Genomic DNA, 18,810 nt, shown 5'->3' on the forward strand with positions numbered 1-18,810 from the left:
TTTATTTTTACTGCTTCCTCGAGACTATGAAGCAGGATATACAAGACATCTGCTGAGCATCCAGTTTGGGTTTAGTTGGACCATCATTTAATCCCCAAACGTGCTCCTTCAGTTCTGAGCGAATATAGTCACAGAAATGAAGAAACGTTAAATGAGAAGATGCCCAAACGTCTGACGGGTCGTGTGTATGTAATGTTTAATGCTCGTCACTGTGGCTAATGAACACATCCAATTTATAAAAGAGACACGCATCAAAAACACATGCTGTTGGACCCGAAACTCTCGACATGATCGCAGCTCTCCATCGTGTCCAGTACCGGCGCTTCACAGCCAAAACAAATGCAGACCCGCCGCCGTCGTTGCCATGGCTACAGCGGCGCTGGCGTAGTCGAGCTCCTTTCTGTTAAACGGCGGGTCGCATTTGTCCAATCAGGGGGAGGAGCACTTCAGAGTGATGGAAAAGGGCTTCAGGAAGTGCACCGAGACACGTCCGGGGCTCGGCAGAAGGGTTCGAACGTCTTCGACGACACAAGTGGTTCAAAGGAAAAATAGAGAAATCAGTATGAAATCTGCCCTAAACACGAGTCATCCTAAGATCTCAAGAGTTAAAAACAGGTGGCGGTTGAGTCCGAATGCTCCCCGCCGAAGCTGTGCTTTCAGTGGCCCAGCGGTCGGTCGTCGTACGTGCTGTATCTCTTCACGTGGATCCGGCGGACGCGCTCGCGGGGCTCCGGTCCTCCGGGCGCCTCCTCCTCTTCGCTGTGAGAGCCGCAGTTTGTGTAGCTGCGGCGCGTGGCCTCCAGCAGGGAGTTGTCTGGCAGCGGCAGGGTCTCATAAAGCAAGGTGTTGAGAGTCTCCTCGTAGATCCGGGCTTCAGGAAACTCCACCTGAGGGAGGAGCAGATGGCAGACTGTCAGCGTGCGGCAGGTTGCAGCGCCGGTGCTTTGATCTGCTTTCTTTGTGTCCGTCTTACCTTGGTCTGCTTCTTCTCTGTGGCGTACACGATGGAGGTGCAGCAGACCTCGGCCAGCTTGCGGCCTTGGCCGTAGAACGACCAGCAGCAGATCTCGTCGCCGATCACGTCTTTGATGAAGAGGACGCGGCTGTTGAAGCTGAGCGACAGCCTGTCGAAGAGCTCGATGTTCTTCAGCAGGTGGTCGTCCGAGTTACTGAGGAAAGTAGAGAAGTGATGAAGAAGAAGAAGAAGAAGTGCTGCATTGTTCACGTCGCTCTGTGGCCCCTGGCTCATGACTTTATTAGAAACTATTTGGTCAATTGCAGAAGGAAAGAAATCTATCATCTGTGTAATGAAGGTAGCAGCAGCTGCTGGGGGCACATTTGGTACCTGGTGTAGGAGTACTTGTTATTGCTTCTGTTGTACACCAGCTTCACCACGGGCTGAAGATGACACACAACAGAGAAGTTTTAGCAGTGCTGGAAAAGTCTAAATGATTCCCGTAGGTGTTGTTTCCTCCACACGTGGTTTTAAAACTCCCAAATTTGAGCTTGCCTTAGAAGACGTCTGGATGAGCCGCTCTTCCTCTTTCACGGAAGTGACCACAGGTATCTCGCACAGGGGCTGCTCTTTGTTGCCCTGGCAGTCCCAGACCAACAAAGTTAAAGACAACATTCAACACTCTACTAAGAAAATCCGGAATTTGAAGGGGTTGCCGTGAACGCTACGTGTCTGACCTGCAGGTTGTTGTGACAGAGTTCCATTAGGCCTTGGATGAAGTAATACTTGGCTTCAGCCAGAAGCTCCTGGACAGCCTGCCGACCTTTGGGTAAATTGAGATTGCCGTCCCGAAGGTAACACAGGATGCTTCCAAAGTGTTTCCCACTGCGGTCGATCAGGATCCAGCCTGGACAGGCACAAGATGAGCACCGTGTATACCCTTATATTAGCCTAAATGGGTTCAAACTGCGATTTTGTAATGACTTAGACACAGACTGGCAGCTTCATGGAATCTCCTGCTTTCTTTACTGGGAATTATTTTTGGATATGCATGTTGATAATAACGTGGTTTAAATCAACATTTCCAGTTCTGGTATTTAGAACCTCAACATAATATGACAAGCATCATTCCCTACAGCTGTTAAATCAATGATGCCACCTTAACAGATTCAATCATTACAGAGAAAACGTACCCTCTTTATCGGTGAAAACCTCCTTCTTTCCGCTGAACATGGCTTTCAGCAGGGAGTTTTCTCTGGTCAGAACTTGCAGTGTGGTGTAAAACAGGTTTCCCCCGACGTTGAGCCTGACGTACTTGTTGCCCAGGCCCATCGCGCCACGATAACTGCAAATCTTGGTCTTGGGACAGGACAGCGGAGGGGGCGGGCGGGTACAGAAGGACTGAACATGATGCTGGGGCAGGGAGCTGTCCTCGGACATGTCCCTCTGGAGGTAGATGACCACCCTGCAGACGGAGGTCCGAGGGTCCCCCGCCGTGGTGACAGCTACTGATGAGGACTCCACAACCTCTCACTGCTCCAGATCATTCCTGAAATCACAGCTCTTTAATCCACAGCAGCAACGGGCTAAAACACGACACCCAGTGGTCGAAGGCAGGATCGCAGCGTGGCGTGGAAATCACTCACCCGACTTCTCTTTTCCTCAGTTCCCCTTCCCATTATCTGGAATGTGGCTGGGCAAGAAACACGAGCAGGGAGAGGGCAGATAAGAAAAAACGATTTTATAGGTAAATTACCACCGTGCACATTTGCCTCGCACAACGCCACTAATTGTCAAAGAAGGGAAGTATGTAAATCATTTGTGAGCTATAAAGACTATCATGACAACATTGTGAGTCTACTCGAACGTATTTGTGTTTTTTTGCAGCTTTGTGTTGAATGGTAAACTTTAATCTCAAGAATTTTTAATTTCCTATTCTTTTATGGCTATTACTGTATGTAGGGAGGTATTTATAAACGTGGGCTAAACGCCATGTTAAAAAGAAGCGAACTAGCTTCCAACCATAGTTTTACAGCACCACTTTCGAGGGCTTAAGGCTTTACAGAAAAGCTGGAAACTATTAAAAGTCGTAAAAGTAGTTTCCAGCGTGTATTGCTTCTTCGGTGCGTGTTTTGTTAATACCGAATAGCTTCATACCAGACACACAAGGTAAAAACAGGACTTAAACTGAACTGATTACAACGGCGAAAAACACACCGAAATGGTGGCGACGCAAAATCAAATCTCGAACGTCTTTTATCCCTCGCGGATGGCAAAGATGCAGCTCTATAAAGTAACGCCAAATTAAAATAATTACATTTTCAATGGAATACGTCATGCTGCGTTCCCTGGCTACACCAACCAGCTAAGCAGGCATTGGTTTATGGACCTCTACGGTTTACTCACCGAACTCTCCATACACGGAAAAAAAACTCCACATTAACAAATCCCACTCGTGGCCGTATAACTATCTGCTTATCTTGATATTGTACTAGTCAGACAATAATTTAGACGAGTATAAAACTGTTTCGCTAAAATCACAACCTCAAACTTTCTCCTTTTACTTGTTCTTCTAAAAGGTTCCAACATGTTACAAACAGAACACAGCGGCGCCCCTAGCGGACAGGAATAGAAACTGAAGGCACTGACCACGTCGGAGTATAATATCAAAGCATTTCAATAGAATCAATTTGATTCAGACAGAATGGTTTTATTTAGACATTCTCGCAAGCCATTAACAAGAACTACTACCAATACTAACAATAAAAATAAACTATCTTGTAATACACTTCCGGGTGTTTGGTTTCCCTAGCAACTGGACGAGGGGCGGGGCCTGGGATGATGGGTTCTGCCACATAGTCAGACAGCACAGGACCTTCGTTAACGGCGAGGTCCGTTCGAATGGGTAAACCCGAACCGTTGAGTGTTCTGGAAGTAGGTCTGACCCGTCTGAATACAATCTTTGCTTGCTGTTAAGTCGTTCCAAAGCAATGAGCGTGTTTAAAAAGTGATATTGAATGAGCTTGTGGAACAGAAGCTAATGGAGCTAAGCTACCTAGCTAGCTGAGTTTCATTGATTCAATAGTCAACAATAGGTCAAAGTAGACTGGAAAATGTTTCCACAGCACTGAAACCAAACATACGTATGCATTTATACTTGTGTATCGTGTGTTTTTTTTTGTTTTTTTGACTGGTTCTAGTTGAATCATCGTAAAGCGCCATGTTATGTATAACCTAAGCAATTGGGACTATAAAGATGGTAAAGAAACCTTACATCGATATGGACATTTAGCCATAGCTGTTTGTGTGAACAGAAATTCCAGATACTGGAGGCTGGAGTCGATAACGTTGTGTTTTAAAGTGATCCATCGTACCATATGGCGAGCTCCAGGCTGAGGTCAAAGTTCACCAGACTGTTTCTGTTGAGCAATGACGTCACGAGCTGTCATTTGAGAGTAGACGTGTTTTTCCATTCCAAAAAGAGCATCAAAGTTGCAGTTGCAAGTCCCGTTTCTCTTTATTAATCCTGTTTTGTGCAGGACCTGTGACCATGGATGAAGCCCCATCAGAGGAGGGCTCACATCTTCATAAACGCAGTCAGCCGAGGGTCCTACAACCTGATCTCCAACAGGAAAGCTCAGACCTGAAGGATGAGTGTAAAGAGTTTGTCAACAGTGCGTGCTGAATAAATTATAGCCATTTTCTGCACCGCTGAACATGTGGGATCCTTCAGAATCACAGATATCTGCTCTCCCTTGCAGAAATTAGCCAGTATCAGAAAATAGTGGAGGGTCTAATTGAGGTGAAGGATGAGATGACCAAAGAAGTGGAGACAGAAAAGATGAAGGTTTGAAGACTGCCTGCAGAGATCATCATGTTCCTGTCGCGCTCACAATATAAAGGCTCTTTTCAAACTGTTTTTGGACTTTTGGGAACCCATTCAGCACCCCATGCAACTCTTTTTTTAACCGACTGCTGTGACTTTGGAGGCTTGTGCGGTTTGTTACTTATATTACTAAATAAGCCACCGTTTTCCTTCATTTCCATCCAGGCAATCGGAGCCCGAAACCTGCTGAAGACGGTGGCGAAGCAACGGGAGGCTCAACAGCAGCAACTTCAAACTCTTATTGCTGAAAAAAAGCTGCAGCACGAGCGGTAAACACTGTTTGTATGCGATATCGCCGTTCAAACTCGACCGCGGATCGTCGGGTGAGACCTGCGCTGTGTGTTTCAGCTATCGCATCGAGTATGAAGCTCTGCGCAAAGTGGAGCCGGAGCAGAACGAGTTCATCGACCAGTTTGTTCTCCAGAAGTGAAGGACGTCCCTGAGGCGTCTGCCACCTGACCTCCCGAGTGCCTCTCTCGCCGCCCCGCTTGTCCCGTGGAACGGCTCAGATGCCGTTTCCACTGAAGCAAGTGTTGACCTTTGACACACCGATGCCTGCGTGTGGCTCAGCGAGTGTGTGTTGATCATTTCACACCAAAGATCTCAGTATCGTCAATAATCTTGACCCAAGTTGGAACTATTTTACACAGAAAAATCCTTATTTATAACAATTATTTATACAGAAGTACTCTGTAAATCTGGTTTTAATATTTACATTTAAATGAGTTAATGCATGTGTGTTGATGGTTGTTTTTAAAGTTTAAATCTTATTTTTGCCTTTTTTCTGGTGCAAACAGTTCCGATCATGTTTACTCATTATCCTCCTTCATGGATGAATTTTATACTTGAATAAATATATTGCAGGATTCAAATATCTTCTTGCTTTACATAAATCCAATGTGGGGGTTTTTACTCATTATTTCACTATAGTTTTGAGGTATTTTTTGTCCGAGCATTTGCTTTTTGCTGGATTTTAGAGGTAGATGTTAATGATATTGACATTTTAAAAGAAAACCCAACATGATTATTGATACATAATTTATTAGTGAGCCATAAAAGATCAACTACATCTAAAATAATAAATATTTGCAGACTGACAGAATCCCACCGATCTCCCCAGGTGCCGCTCTGAAAAACGAGGCCTCATTTCTTCTTTGCGTACTGTAAATCAGAGATTTTAAAAACAACTCAGGTCACCTGGAAAGTGATTCCACATCTTACTTTATCAAGAATCCAGTCCGCATCCACGATGGCTCTCTGGATTATCATGTGTATCCTCTCAGGGTCGTCTTCATCCGAGTGGCTGTTGTAACTCTGGAACCCAGACAAAGTTGCTGTTGGGTTGTGTGTGTTTACACAGCATCGGTCCACAGGCTCTCTGTGCTGGAGCATCTCACCTGTCTTATGGCGTGACGGTAATGCTGCTGCACAGCTGGGGTGGGCAGCAGCCTGCAGCATCGGAGGAGGTATCGGTAGAGCTGCACAGGAGTCTGGATCAACTCGGCCCCAACTAAAGGTGACATTCCTCCCCTTAGGCTGCTGATGGGGGGGGGGAAGGGGGACATCATGTGGAAAAACGTGCTAGACTCCATATTTTTACTAATCAGTGACATCTGCATGCCTCTGCAGATATTTTTTATTTGTACACACACTGTGCAAATCGCATTTTCAACCTCCAACAATATGGAAAGTAATACATTACTATTTATTATTTCAGACGTCAATTTTAAGTACGGGATTTATTTGAACTTTCTTACCACAGAGCCCTTTTCAAATCTGCGCTATTGATTTATTTAGCACCCCATAATCTCACGCAAATGCTCATTAAACACGAGACGGGAAGAAATGTTAAAATTAAGGACGCGATTAAAAGGTGTCGTTAACTTACGTCAGACGTTAATTGTAAGGAGGCTTCGAGGAGAAACGTCTTCTTCTGTGCGTTTTAACGGCAGGTTGTCATCCGGAAAGTTGCATTACTGCCACCTTCTGTTCCGCCTTATCACTTATTTTCTCTTAAATCCTCTTTAACGATCTAGTAGATTCCAGGAGATTCAAAAAGTTCACTTGATTTCAAAAATCTCTTGGCTGCCGTCACATTATAGCAGCGCTCATTCTTCTTCGTGTGTTGTTATCATGCGTTTGGGACAATGGCGCCCCCTGCGGCCTGATACCGCAGTGTCGCCCCTTATGGCCTTATACCGCAGTTTTGCCCCCTACGACTTGATACCGCAGTTTCGCCCCTTACGGCCTAATACCGCAGTTTTGACCCGTACGACCTGATACCGCAGTTTCGCCCCTTACGGCCTAATACCGCAGTTTTGACCAGTACCTGATACCGCAGTTTCGCCCCTTACGGCCTAATACAGCAGTTTTGACCCCTACGGACTGGTACCGCAGTGTCGCCCCCTGCGGCCTGAAATGCAAACTACACCAACGACTAACAGCAGAGACCAGTGTTATTCCGAGAACAGTTCAACCCTTTATTGTGTTTATTATGTTGTCTTGCAGTTTGTTTACTAGTCTGTCATCAAACTGCAATTAAAAAAATGATTGATTGAAATGTTTTGATTTTTAAATTGATTTTTAAAAAATAAAGGAAAAGAAAAAAAAACCTTGCACTAACTTTCAATTCAACCTTTAATAACTAAGGACTTTTTTATTTTTATTTTTTATTTAGCCAGGAATCGCCCACTGAGGTTAAAAATTGCTTTTCCAAGGGAGACCTGGCCAACACAGTGCATTCACTATCAAAGTTACTGTCAAAGAAACAACATAACATACAGCTACAGATACATACACGCAATAAAACTACAACGTTCACACAAATCATGTTCAAAACCATGTTAAAATTGCTCTAGTTTAAAATCTTTGGCAGCGATGACAGCCTCTTCTGTTGCACGATGTCACAAGCTCAGAACGCCTGGATTTGAGGATCATTCTGCCATTCTCCTCTGCAGATACAGAAAAAACCATCAGCAGTGGGACAGTGTTAGAGTCTACATACACATGACAATGCAATATTTGCTCTTTTCTTTTTTTCTTGACCACTATATGTCTTTAGGGGCCCCCAGGGAGGGTGCTGGAGCCTCTCCCAGCTATATATGGGTGACGGCAGGGTTCACCCCTAAATGAGTCTGCAGCTCACTGCAAGGCCCTGTGTGAGCATGTCTTTCTTTTCTTTAGACAGAATTGTATGGTTTTTTTGTGTGGGTTTTTTTTAAACTGAATTGATCTCTGAATCTTGATTTCACTCCTCTGCTGTGACCACTTCCGCTCATCTTTCGGCGGAGGTGTTACATTTTTCGATGGCTCAGAACCAGAGTTAATAACACTACACCTGTTTGGCCTCTTTGAAACACAGGCCTGGGATCTGATCGGTCAAATAGCTCCTCGGTCTCCGGCAAATCTCGATGTTCACCATCCCCGGCACAGGTTGTCCATACGTGTATCTGTTTGGATCAAAGATTCTAAGGGTAAGAGAGTGGCTGGTAATGCCTAAAAACACAAAGTGGATACAAGAACTTACTTTGCACAGACGTCCATTTCCAGTTCCTCTTTTCCAACGCTTACCTCGTTGGGCACTTGGAGGCTCACCTTAAATTTTGGGAGGACTGAGGGACAGATGAGTTTTGGTTTATGGGTGGGGGGGGGGTGGTGCCAAATGAAAAGCTCTGCAACTCACCATATTTTTCCACCTTAAATCTCTTGTTTACTTGGTTTCCCTTCATCCAAACTGAAATGGTATACCATCCCTCGCGGACCTCAGAGTTGAGGGAATAGGACAGCTGCAGTATTGCCCCGTTGGACGTGGCGTTCAGCCACTGCCCGATCCGGTTTTGTTGAGGGTCTGAGTGAAATCAACGAGGGAAAAAATTGCAGGAATCTGGAATCTACTTCCAGAACTTACGGGGATGCAGAACAATTAGTGTGAGAATTTCCGTTTTCCTTACCAGAAGTTCGATGACATCGTACTGGAAGAGAGGAAAATAGAGATAAATGTGAAATTTTCCTCATAATCACAACTATGACTGGATACTTTGACCCTTCATCTGTGCCAGCTGTTTGCACACATGGATCAAACTGGTATCAGAGGTCAAAGGACACAACCAACGCTTTGTTTGGTTTGCCTGATTTCGCTCCTGCAGCTGGACGTTTGTATGGTTTCCACACATCATTACCTAACCCATGTGTGTACTGGTTCAGAAACACCCCCAGGGAACTCACCAGCCCTTTTGCAGGTCTCAGCTTGGTGTCCAGCGTGACGACTCTGAAATGAACTGAGAGGCGAGAAAAACGGGATTAAGCGGATTCTTTCACACAGCCGACCGACCGGTCAGGTTACCTGTTTGACCAGGCAGGTAGATGGGCTTGTCTGTTTGGACGAAGGACTTCAATGGGTAGTATTTGATCAGGATTTTTCGTGATTCCGTCAAGGAAAACTGCGCTCCGCGTACAGTGACGATGAGATTGTGGACCTTGGATTTCGACATCTCCGGAGCCTGTGGAAGAAACATGGAAACATCAGAACTGACGATGACCAGAGAACCAATCATGCAAGCTGGATGTTGAGGACCTGGAAGTTTGTGCATTGGTGGAATTGTTTGTCTGAAAAATTTGTGCTCAGCAACTGTAGGAACGTTATATATGAGGTTATACATGCTTCGTTGGCGTTATTTGGCGGGCATTAAAAGACCACCAGCTACTAAACCCAGACGGCAAGTTAGCACGCTGGCTAGTTGAGGACATTATTCTGTTAGTGTGCAGACAGACTAACAGACAGATAGAAACCTGCACCCACTCAAATTTTACATGCTGCCAATAATGAGCAGACTTTAAACGCAGGAATGTCACAGGTCTGATGTCACTGACAGAGAGACAGAGAGTGACAGAGAGAGAGAGAGACTGGGGCAGGGCTCTAAAGACTATTTAATGGACTCCGCAGATCATCTCTGTCAGTCAGTCAGCCATGGCTCTGCCGGGAGGTCGTACTTGCGCGTGGACGCTGCTCCTTTGCCTCAACTGGGTCTTCTTCGATGGCGTGGCCGCCGGACCGTGAGTTTCCCTGCTCCAGGTTTCTTACGCCCATCAGATTTGGTGCTCAGTCGGTGGTGAGATAACCGTCACGCTTGTATGTTTCTGTGGCTGCAGACAGTTCATGGTGACCATTCCCGCCGTCATCGAAGTTGGATCGACGAGCAGGCTGTGCGCTAGTCTCTTGCAGCCCAACGAGTCTTTGGCCATGACCGCCATTCTCACCTACAACGACAACAAAATGGTCATCTTTGAGAGAGTTTCAGACAAACAATTCCACCAATGCACAAACTTCCAGGTCCTCAACGTCCAGCTTGCATGATTGGTTCTCTGGTCATCGTCAGTTCTGATGTTTCCATGTTTCTTCCACAGGCTCCGGAGATGTCGGAATCTAAGGTCCACAATCTCATCGTCACTGTACGCGGAGCGCAGTTTTCCTTGACGGAATCACGAAAAATCCTGATCAAATACTACCCATTGAAGTCCTTCGTCCAAACAGACAAGCCCATCTACCTGCCTGGTCAAACAGGTAACCTGACCGGTCGGTCGGCTGTGTGAAAGAATCCGCTTAATCCCGTTTTTCTCGCCTCTCAGTTCATTTCAGAGTCGTCACGCTGGACACCAAGCTGAGACCTGCAAAAGGGCTGGTGAGTTCCCTGGGGGTGTTTCTGAACCAGTACACACATGGGTTAGGTAATGATGTGTGGAAACCATACAAACGTCCAGCTGCAGGAGCGAAATCAGGCAAACCAAACAAAGCGTAGGTTGTGTCCTTTGACCTCTGATACCAGTTTGATCCATGTGTGCAAACAGCTGGCACAGATGAAGGGTCAAAGTATCCAGTCATAGTTGTGATTATGAGGAAAATTTCACATTTATCTCTATTTTCCTCTCTTCCAGTACGATGTCATCGAACTTCTGGTAAGGAAAACGGAAATTCTCACACTAATTGTTCTGCATCCCCGTAAGTTCTGGAAGTAGATTCCAGATTCCTGCAATTTTTTCCCTCGTTGATTTCACTCAGGACCCTCAACAAAACCGGATCGGGCAGTGGCTGAACGCCACGTCCAACGGGGCAATACTGCAGCTGTCCTATTCCCTCAACTCTGAGGTCCGCGAGGGATGGTATACCATTTCAGTTTGGATGAAGGGAAACCAAGTAAACAAGAGATTTAAGGTGGAAAAATATGGTGAGTTGCAGAGCTTTTCATTTGGCACCACCCCCCACCCACCCATAAACCAAAACTCATCTGTCCCTCAGTCCTCCCAAAATTTAAGGTGAGCCTCCAAGTGCCCAACGAGGTAAGCGTTGGAAAAGAGGAACTGGAAATGGACGTCTGTGCAAAGTAAGTTCTTGTATCCACTTTGTGTTTTTAGGCATTACCAGCCACTCTCTTACCCTTAGAATCTTTGATCCAAACAGATACACGTATGGACAACCTGTGCCGGGGATGGTGAACATCGAGATTTGCCGGAGACCGAGGAGCTATTTGACCGATCAGATCCCAGTCCTGTGTTTCAAAGAGGCCAAACAGGTGTAGTGTTATTAACTCTGGTTCTGAGCCATCGAAAAATGTAACACCTCCGCCGAAAGATGAGCGGAAGTGGTCACAGCAGAGGAGTGAAATCAAGATTCAGAGATCAATTCAGTTTAAAAAAAACCCACACAAACATTTTATGGCGTCACTAGGCGGCGACAAACCGCACGCACGCTGGGCTTTTAAGAACTAAAATGCATTTTCATCAATTTTAGCTTTATAAAATCATCAGCAAAAAGGCTTCAGCGTGATCAATAATCAGAAATCTGTCGGGAAACTTTCAGCAACTCTCCAATTTTGTTTTTTGCTATCCAGACGGACAAGACCGGCTGTGCCAATTCAACCCCAAAATGTCGTTTTTCACCAAAATAGAAGCTATGGCGTTTGACCCTTCCCTCCACATCACAGCCAGCGTGGAGGAGGAGGGGACAGGCAAGTTTTGCCAGTCTTACTGCTCGTTCAGGATGTTGTGTTGCTGTAACTCGGCTGCTTTTCCTCACAGGAACTTCACTTCCAGCGGAGAAAGTTGTGGAGCTCTCTTACATAATTGGGAAGTTGATCTTTGTTGAAACACCCAAGATTTACAATGAGGAATCCACTTTGGAGGGGAAGGTGGGCGTAAGAGATGGTTTTCAAGGCCGTCAGAGTCTAGAAGCCTTGGTGATTTTATGGGATGCCCCTTTTCTCATTTCCGGCAGATTAAAGCGGTTCACCACAACGATACGCCCGTCCCTAACATGGAGATCCAGTTACTGAACGCTAAAGGCTGGCAGGACTGGGTGCTACTGAACCTCACCACAGATGCCGAGGGAATTGCCACTTTCTCATTAAACACAGCACTGTTCAATGGAGAGGACATCAGACTCAAGGTAGGTGACTGAATGTGGCCAATCACACATCACCGGGCCCCAGTGACGTCACACAAGGGGCCACTGGGAGTCGGGTTTATGTTAAGTTGCTGGTCAGAACGCCAGAAATGGAATCAGTAACAGAGGACATCAATATAACGTTTAAGAATAGAATCATTTATAAAAACATGAAACATATTTGACAAACTCTAAAAGCACCTTCCGTCCAATCAGGCCTCAGAAGTACGACAAGACCGTAACTTCCTGGAACCATTCTTTGACAGCGCCCACCACACAGTGTCCGTGTTCCAGCCGCCTTTGCCTTTTTCCAAATCTGTCAGCTCCTTGGTCGTGAACAAAAAGGAGGAAGCTCTTTCGTGTGATGGAGAGGAGACCATCTCCATCAAATACAACTTCGTGGGAGAAACTGCAGGAAATGTGGATGTGATATATTTGGTGAGCAGCGACTGGGGCGCTTTAGAAACATTTACCCAGAATTCAAAGAAAAATGCCCCTCAACACAAGTGCTAACTGTAATGCTAACACTGTACAAAAGGTCAAATTCCTCAGATTATCGCGATCAACTGTGTTGTGACAAATTCTCCCAGATTATGTCAAGAGGAATGATCATCACTCAGGGACTTCAAATGGTGGAGATTCTGAAAGATCCCGGTAGGCCACCCCAGTTTTTCATAGCGTCTTTTGGAAGTCTGAGTGCTTTGCTTTTCCGACATCAACGTTCCGTTTCTCTTTCAGTGACGGAGGGCAGCATATCCTTCAGTGTGAAAATGTCTCCAGAGTTTTCACCGGCCCTGCAGGTCATGGCGTACGTCATCCTCCCGAGCGAGAACGTGATTGCCCACAAGGCCGATTTCACCGTGACCAAATGCTTCCTTAACAAGGTCAGTGGCCGTACGAGCCCAAGCTAACACACTGTCATACGAAACGGCTGCTGTTTGGATTAAAAAGGTTCCAGGAGGGCCGAGGAGGTGGATTCCAGGTTATTCAGTCCTTGTGATCTGTAACCTCTTAGCCAGATGGAGCCAAATCTCACACGCTGGACTTTTAATTTAAATTGTCGCCTCATTACTTGTGTTAGAAACAGTGTGTTCCTTTAAACTTCTACTCTGTGTGTTAGGTGTCTGTGGAGTTTTCCCCGACCTCCGCTGTCCCGGGAGAGGAAGTCAACATGAAGGTGAAGGCTCTTCCAAACTCTCTGTGTGGCGTGAGCGCCATTGACCAGAGCGTCCTCATCCTAGAGCCCGGGGAGACCATGACCGCTGACATGGTAAATGCCAGGACCAAATTTAATCAGGACACATTTGTTAAGGTTCTTGGAGAAGCCCAGTCCGACCAGCTAGAAGGTGGTTCTTCATAGGGATATTTGTTCTGTTGTGTGAAGATGCTTTAGCCAGGGTTCATCTCCAGCTTCAGCTTCCATTTTCATTTTCAGATATTTAACTTGCTGCCTGTGAGTACAGTTTCTGGTATCCCATATGAAATTGAGGACTCTGAACCGTGTTTACACGTGAGGCAAAAAAGATATATATTGCCCGTTCCACCTCATGGTGAGGCAAATGACGCTCATTCAGTTTTTCAGGTAAATGCTGTCTCGTTCTTTCAACACTGTGGTATATTCACTAAAAAGCAAACTCTAACTCATCATGACTTCCTTTTGCCTGTGCTTACCAGAGTTTAGGTCTGAAGGTTGCCACAAACTTGCTAATCAAGATGCCATCATGTGTGAAATTCAAAGGGTTGGAGTACCATCGTGGCTTGATGTGTGAGCTGTTATTTCCCCCTCTTGTAAAACGAATGATGCGAAAGTTGTACATTACTGAAATTTTGGCAATGACTCTTGTTGTGGTGTTTCTTCAGTATACCGCTTTTCAGCACCACGTGTCATGGCCATGGCGGAAACCGGTATGGCTGCGGCACCAGGAAGAGGCGTAATCAAAACCGTCCGCACTTTCTTCCCAGAAACCTGGGTGTGGAAACTGGCTGAAGTCGGGTGAGGTTCTGATCTACTCAGCTTCCATAAAAATGTCCCCAAAACCCCGCCTTCTAGTGGCTAGCCATATTGACGCTAATGCTATAATTCCTACCATGTCCACTAGGGGCTCGGTGAGATGTAACTGAATCCTCTGACACCTGAGCAAAGTATAATCTGATTAAGCCACCATGGGAAACTCCTTTTGCGTGATTGAAGATTAGCTGAATCTGTGTGTTGCTACCTCCAGAGACTCTGCACAGACGGATTTGCCCCTCACTGTCCCAGACACCATCACCACCTGGAAGACGGAGGCGTTCTGCTTGTCCCCTCAGGGTTTCGGCCTAGCTCCCCAGAACGAGATCACTGTGTTCCAGCCCTTCTTCCTGGAGCTCAGCCTGCCGTACTCCATCATCCGCGGCGAGCAGTTTGAACTGAAGGCAACCGTCTTCAACTACCAGTCCACTTGCATGATGGTGCGCGATGCCACGCTCATCTTCTCTGGATTGTAGTTGTGTTTTTATATATTTTTCGTAAATATTTTGAGCCGTGTCTTCAACAGGTCAGCGTGAAAGCAGCCCCATCGGATGAATATACCCTCACACCTCTGTCCGGAAACGAGTACACTTCCTGTCTGTGTGGCAGCGAACGCAAAACCCTGAGCTGGACCATGGTGCCCTCAGTGTTGGGTAAGGCCATCGAAAAACGTTAGACTGATCTATATGACAATGTTAAAATGATCCACATCAACAGCTCTCAGACAGTTGAATTTCTCATAAAACTATTGTGTTTCGTCACCTTTACAGGCGTTGTGAACGTAACTGTGAGCGCCGAGGCCATAGCATCACACGCGTCATGTGACAACGAGATCGTGAGCGTGCCGGAGAGAGGTCGCATCGACACGGTCACGCGGTCGCTTATCGTGAAGGTAAAACCCCATCAGCTGACAGCATGTGCGATACGTTGTCATGGCGATGGGAAGGTCATGCCTTGTTTTTTTTTAATTTCAATTTCAGGCCGAAGGGACGGAGATGAAAAAAATAAATAACTGGCTGCTGTGTCCAAACGGTCAGTCCAGTTCACATCCAGGTTTCACTAAAAATGGACATTGCGTCCTATCTGCCCCCTGCTGGTAGCCTGTGGTATCAGAAAAGGCCCCTTCTCCCTCCACTGTTCTATCCATAGAGCACTAAAAGGCCATCAGAACCATTGCTCTATGCTAAATATTTCTATCTCTGCCTTTGAAACGGGATTTCATGCGTGTGTTTTATTTCCAGATGAGGTGCTGAAAGAGGAAGTCGAACTAGAACTTCCTGATAATGCGATCGATGGATCAGCCCGAGCTTTAGTATCTGTGCTGGGTAATCAGATTACTTCATTCAAATGGTTTTTGTCACGTCGTTAGACGGACGGGTTCATTTTGCTCAATGCGCTCGCCGTACTTCAACCCGGCTGTCCTGCAGGCGACATCATGGGCCGGGCTCTGCAGAACCTGGATGGACTGTTGAAGATGCCGTACGGATGCGGGGAGCAGAACATGGCGCTCCTGGCCCCCAACATCTATATCCTACAGTACCTGAGAAGCACAGAACAGCTGACAGATGACATCTTAAAGAAGGCCATCCACTTCCTGACCAGCGGTGAGGAGCCGGATCATGGAGGATGAATATGTCTGTCATCCTAATCTGAATGTGCGCTTAATTTATCCAGGATATCAGAGGCAGCTGAACTACAAACACCGGGATGGATCTTACAGCGCATTTGGAATCGGAGACGGGAACACCTGGTGAGAAGAAACGTTAGTCAGGCTGCTCAGGTCGCTACGTCTAGATTCCTGAGCTGATGATAATCTGTTCGCAGGCTGACCGCTTTCGTGGTGAGATCTTTTGAAAAAGCGAAGGCATTCATCTACATCGACCCGACAAAGATGGACGAGTCCAAGAACTGGCTGCTGGGCCGACAGAAAGAAGACGGCTGTTTTGCGCAATCTGGAAAACTCTTCAACAACAGGATGAAGGTGATCTAATGGGCCGCCCCGAGATTCCAACCCTGGATGTGGGCGATGCTGATGGTTTGACTGGTGCTTCCTCTCCTCAGGGTGGAGTTTCTGATGAAGTGACGCTCAGCGCTTACATCACGGCCGCCTTACTGGAGATGAACATGTCGGCTACTGTAAGTACTCGACGGTGCTAAAGTCGACAGAAGCTAAAGAGCTTGACCGGTCCAGGAATAGAAGAAAACACAGACAGATTTTTATATAACTTAGATCGATAATGGTCGCAGAAATAAAAAAAACCAAACATTTTCACGGTATATTTTGCAGGATCTTCCAGTCCACAGGAGCATGATGTGCCTCAAAGAATCCACCAACAACCTGAACAACACCTACACGACAGCTCTCATGGCCTACGTCTTCTCTCTGGCTGGAGACTTGAAGACTCGTGATTTCCTCCTGCAGCACTTGGATTCGGTTTCCTCCCAGGAAGGTGAGTCAGAAGCCCTGAAGGGCACCATTGCAGTCTGGTCCTGTTGACCCATTTGAACCTGTCACCTGCGTAGGGGGCTTAATCCACTGGTCCCAGAGCACAGATGAGGGGTATGGCTCTCTGTCAGTGGAGATCGGCTCCTACGTTCTGCTCGCCAAACTCAGTGGTTCTCCTACTACCGAAGACCTGGGCTACGCCAGCCGCATCGTCAGATGGCTCTCCATGCAGCAGAACTACTATGGAGGCTTCTCCTCTACACAGGTATGAGCAGAGGAGATGGGGATCTTCCTGGGACGTAGAAAATCACATCCATAGAGGATAACTGGGCTGTCGTTGTTGTAGGACACGGTGGTCGCTCTTCAGGCTCTGGCCCTTTACTCCTCTCTGGTGTACAGCACAAAGGGTTCAAGCACGGTCAAGGTCAATAGCCCCAGTGGTCAACTGGTATTTGATGTGAACCAGAACAACAAACTGGTCTACCACGAGAAGCTGCTGAAGGACCTGGGAGGAAAAGTCAACCTGGAAGTGGAGGGCTCAATGTGTGCTTCAATACAGGTACTGGTCCACAAAATGAGTACCCAGAGCTTGTAGATGTTTAGAATCACAGAACCGGATCATACCTGCTCGACTCAGTAGACCTGCCACATAACATCCGTCCTAACATCTTCCCAGATTTCTCTTCACTACAACATTCCAACTCCTACCACCGTTGACATTTTCTTCGTGGAGGCAAAACCAGAGTGTCAGACTCAGAAAAACAGAGTCACGCTGAAGCTTTCGTCCCTGTGAGTAAAGGTCAGCTACCGCTTCAAACGAGACTACAACAACGCCACTAGAGCATAGCGTTTGTGGATGTGTTACAGATACAGGGGCAAGCAACAGACCACAAACATGGTCATCCTGGAGGTTACAATGCTGTCTGGATTTGTTCCCGACCCCGAGTCTGTGGCGAATGTGAGTAAAGTACACCCTGCTCAAGAGGATTTAATACTTCAGTAAAACTGTCTGAGGGTAAAGAACTTTATTCTCCATCAAGCTGACATTCTTATATTGACCCCATGCAGCTCCGTCAAGCCCTCTTGGTGGGTCGCGTTGACGAGAACGAGGGCCAAGTTCTGATCTACATCACTGAGGTCAGGAAGATCTGCTGTGACGGTTGATCTCCAGGTTAGATCATGTGATAACCTCAGTCTTGTCTCCAACAGCTGCCGAAGGACACCCCGATCCACCACACTTTAACCCTGATCCAGGAGGTCCCAGTGCAGAACCTGAAACCAGCTTTGGTCAAGATCTACGACTACTACCAGCCCAGTAAGACCTTTTCTGCTCCGTCGGACATGACACATGAGTTTAGGTTTAAATTTGAACTTAGAATTATTTTTTTATGTTAATCTAATTCTTCTGTTTCTTATCAGGTGACCAGGCAGAGACGGAATATGTCGTCACCTGTGATGTAGGTAAGTTGATTGAGTTATAATACAGCAAATATAATACACCAAACATTTTCATTACATTAGCAGACATAATTTTCAACATATCTTACCCTTTCAACGTATCTTAACTTTGACATCTGTCGCGGTTCGTGCCTGTTGTGTTACACATTTCATTCTAAATTGTGAGCTCATATTCACTTTGTATGAAAAGTGTGTGTTTTGAGTGAAATTTAACACATTTTCCTTTCGTTTGCAGACTAAATAATCAAGTGGCATCATCTCTCTGGATGGTTTTCTTGTTTTGCTTTTTGAAGTAAAGTTGTGCATCGATTCAATATTGTCAGTTTCACTTTTAGTCATTTGATCATTTACATGAAGGTGTTTGGCAACAGCCAACAGGAAACATTCTTAGACAACAACATACATCCAGGCTGAGGGGATTTATTTTAAACTATCGTTAAAGATTTGTTAAGTTTGTACGTACAAAAATGCTGTTTCAGTAAAATTAGGATAAAGATTAATTTACAACAATCGACTTTCTACCTCAATGATTTTTAAAAAACTAGTTCTGGTTCAGGTTATTTTCTGTTTGTTTGGTTTTTTGATACCATATTTCCTACTTTTTCCCGTGAATTAAAAAAAT

General features: G+C 46.0%; 4 protein-coding genes across 11 annotated transcripts; 2 read left to right on the plus strand and 2 right to left on the minus strand.

Annotated features, from left to right (window-relative positions):
• Positions 1-179: 179 nt before the first annotated feature.
• Positions 180-3,551, minus strand: tnfaip1 (tumor necrosis factor, alpha-induced protein 1 (endothelial)). 2 transcript variants are annotated; one of them, XM_057050075.1, is made up of 9 exons: positions 3,362-3,545; positions 3,173-3,241; positions 2,602-2,648; positions 2,149-2,504; positions 1,693-1,862; positions 1,511-1,594; positions 1,346-1,398; positions 974-1,169; positions 180-887 (listed from the first exon to the last, which is right to left on the minus strand). In XM_057050075.1, exons 4-9 carry the CDS (start codon positions 2,393-2,395, stop codon positions 657-659), a joined length of 981 nt encoding a protein of 326 aa, XP_056906055.1. In that variant the 5' UTR covers positions 2,396-2,504; positions 2,602-2,648; positions 3,173-3,241; positions 3,362-3,545; the 3' UTR covers positions 180-656. The 2 variants fall into 2 exon arrangements, with proteins under 2 accessions (XP_056906055.1, XP_056906054.1); XM_057050074.1 differs by lacking the exon at positions 3,173-3,241 and having other exon boundaries at positions 3,362-3,551.
• On the plus strand, positions 2,615-5,739 carry ift20 (intraflagellar transport 20 homolog (Chlamydomonas)). Of its 6 annotated transcripts, none has more exons than XM_057050095.1 (5): positions 2,615-2,702; positions 4,495-4,629; positions 4,717-4,802; positions 5,007-5,110; positions 5,190-5,739. In XM_057050095.1, the coding sequence occupies exons 2-5, from the start codon at positions 4,506-4,508 to the stop codon at positions 5,269-5,271; spliced, it is 396 nt and encodes a 131-aa protein (XP_056906075.1). In that variant the 5' UTR covers positions 2,615-2,702; positions 4,495-4,505; the 3' UTR covers positions 5,272-5,739. The 6 variants fall into 6 exon arrangements, with proteins under 6 accessions (XP_056906075.1, XP_056906071.1, XP_056906070.1 ...); XM_057050091.1 differs by lacking the exon at positions 2,615-2,702 and adding an exon at positions 3,751-3,889; XM_057050090.1 differs by lacking the exon at positions 2,615-2,702 and adding an exon at positions 3,769-3,893.
• A 126-nt stretch (positions 5,740-5,865) lies between these two features.
• Positions 5,866-6,991, minus strand: lyrm9 (LYR motif containing 9). Of its 2 annotated transcripts, none has more exons than XM_057050100.1 (4): positions 6,730-6,991; positions 6,239-6,377; positions 6,063-6,155; positions 5,866-6,002 (listed from the first exon to the last, which is right to left on the minus strand). In XM_057050100.1, exons 2-4 carry the CDS (start codon positions 6,362-6,364, stop codon positions 5,985-5,987), a joined length of 237 nt encoding a protein of 78 aa, XP_056906080.1. In that variant the 5' UTR covers positions 6,365-6,377; positions 6,730-6,991; the 3' UTR covers positions 5,866-5,984. The 2 variants fall into 2 exon arrangements, with proteins under 2 accessions (XP_056906080.1, XP_056906079.1); XM_057050099.1 differs by having other exon boundaries at positions 6,239-6,380; positions 6,730-6,988.
• Positions 6,992-7,954: 963 nt separating this feature from the next.
• Positions 7,955-18,497, plus strand: LOC130535143 (alpha-2-macroglobulin-like). The gene is given in 38 exon segments (XM_057050024.1): positions 7,955-7,999; positions 9,784-9,893; positions 9,990-10,170; positions 10,245-10,401; positions 10,467-10,519; positions 10,773-10,793; positions 10,897-11,062; positions 11,134-11,218; positions 11,296-11,407; positions 11,726-11,744; positions 11,747-11,842; positions 11,913-12,022; positions 12,109-12,279; positions 12,493-12,714; positions 12,867-12,930; positions 13,015-13,160; positions 13,397-13,546; positions 13,712-13,858; positions 13,951-14,041; positions 14,137-14,269; positions 14,499-14,724; positions 14,811-14,937; positions 15,055-15,176; positions 15,265-15,316; positions 15,526-15,609; positions 15,712-15,888; positions 15,959-16,034; positions 16,109-16,265; positions 16,346-16,420; positions 16,572-16,734; positions 16,808-16,995; positions 17,077-17,289; positions 17,407-17,519; positions 17,598-17,688; positions 17,799-17,867; positions 17,940-18,045; positions 18,150-18,191; positions 18,424-18,497. Coding segments are annotated over 38 exon segments (4,350 nt in total). The 5' UTR covers positions 7,955-7,969; the 3' UTR covers positions 18,429-18,497.
• The last annotated feature ends 313 nt before the right edge of the window (positions 18,498-18,810 follow it).

Source organism: Takifugu flavidus, chromosome 12, assembly GCF_003711565.1.
Source record: "Takifugu flavidus isolate HTHZ2018 chromosome 12, ASM371156v2, whole genome shotgun sequence".
Taxonomy (NCBI): domain Eukaryota; kingdom Metazoa; phylum Chordata; class Actinopteri; order Tetraodontiformes; family Tetraodontidae; genus Takifugu; species Takifugu flavidus.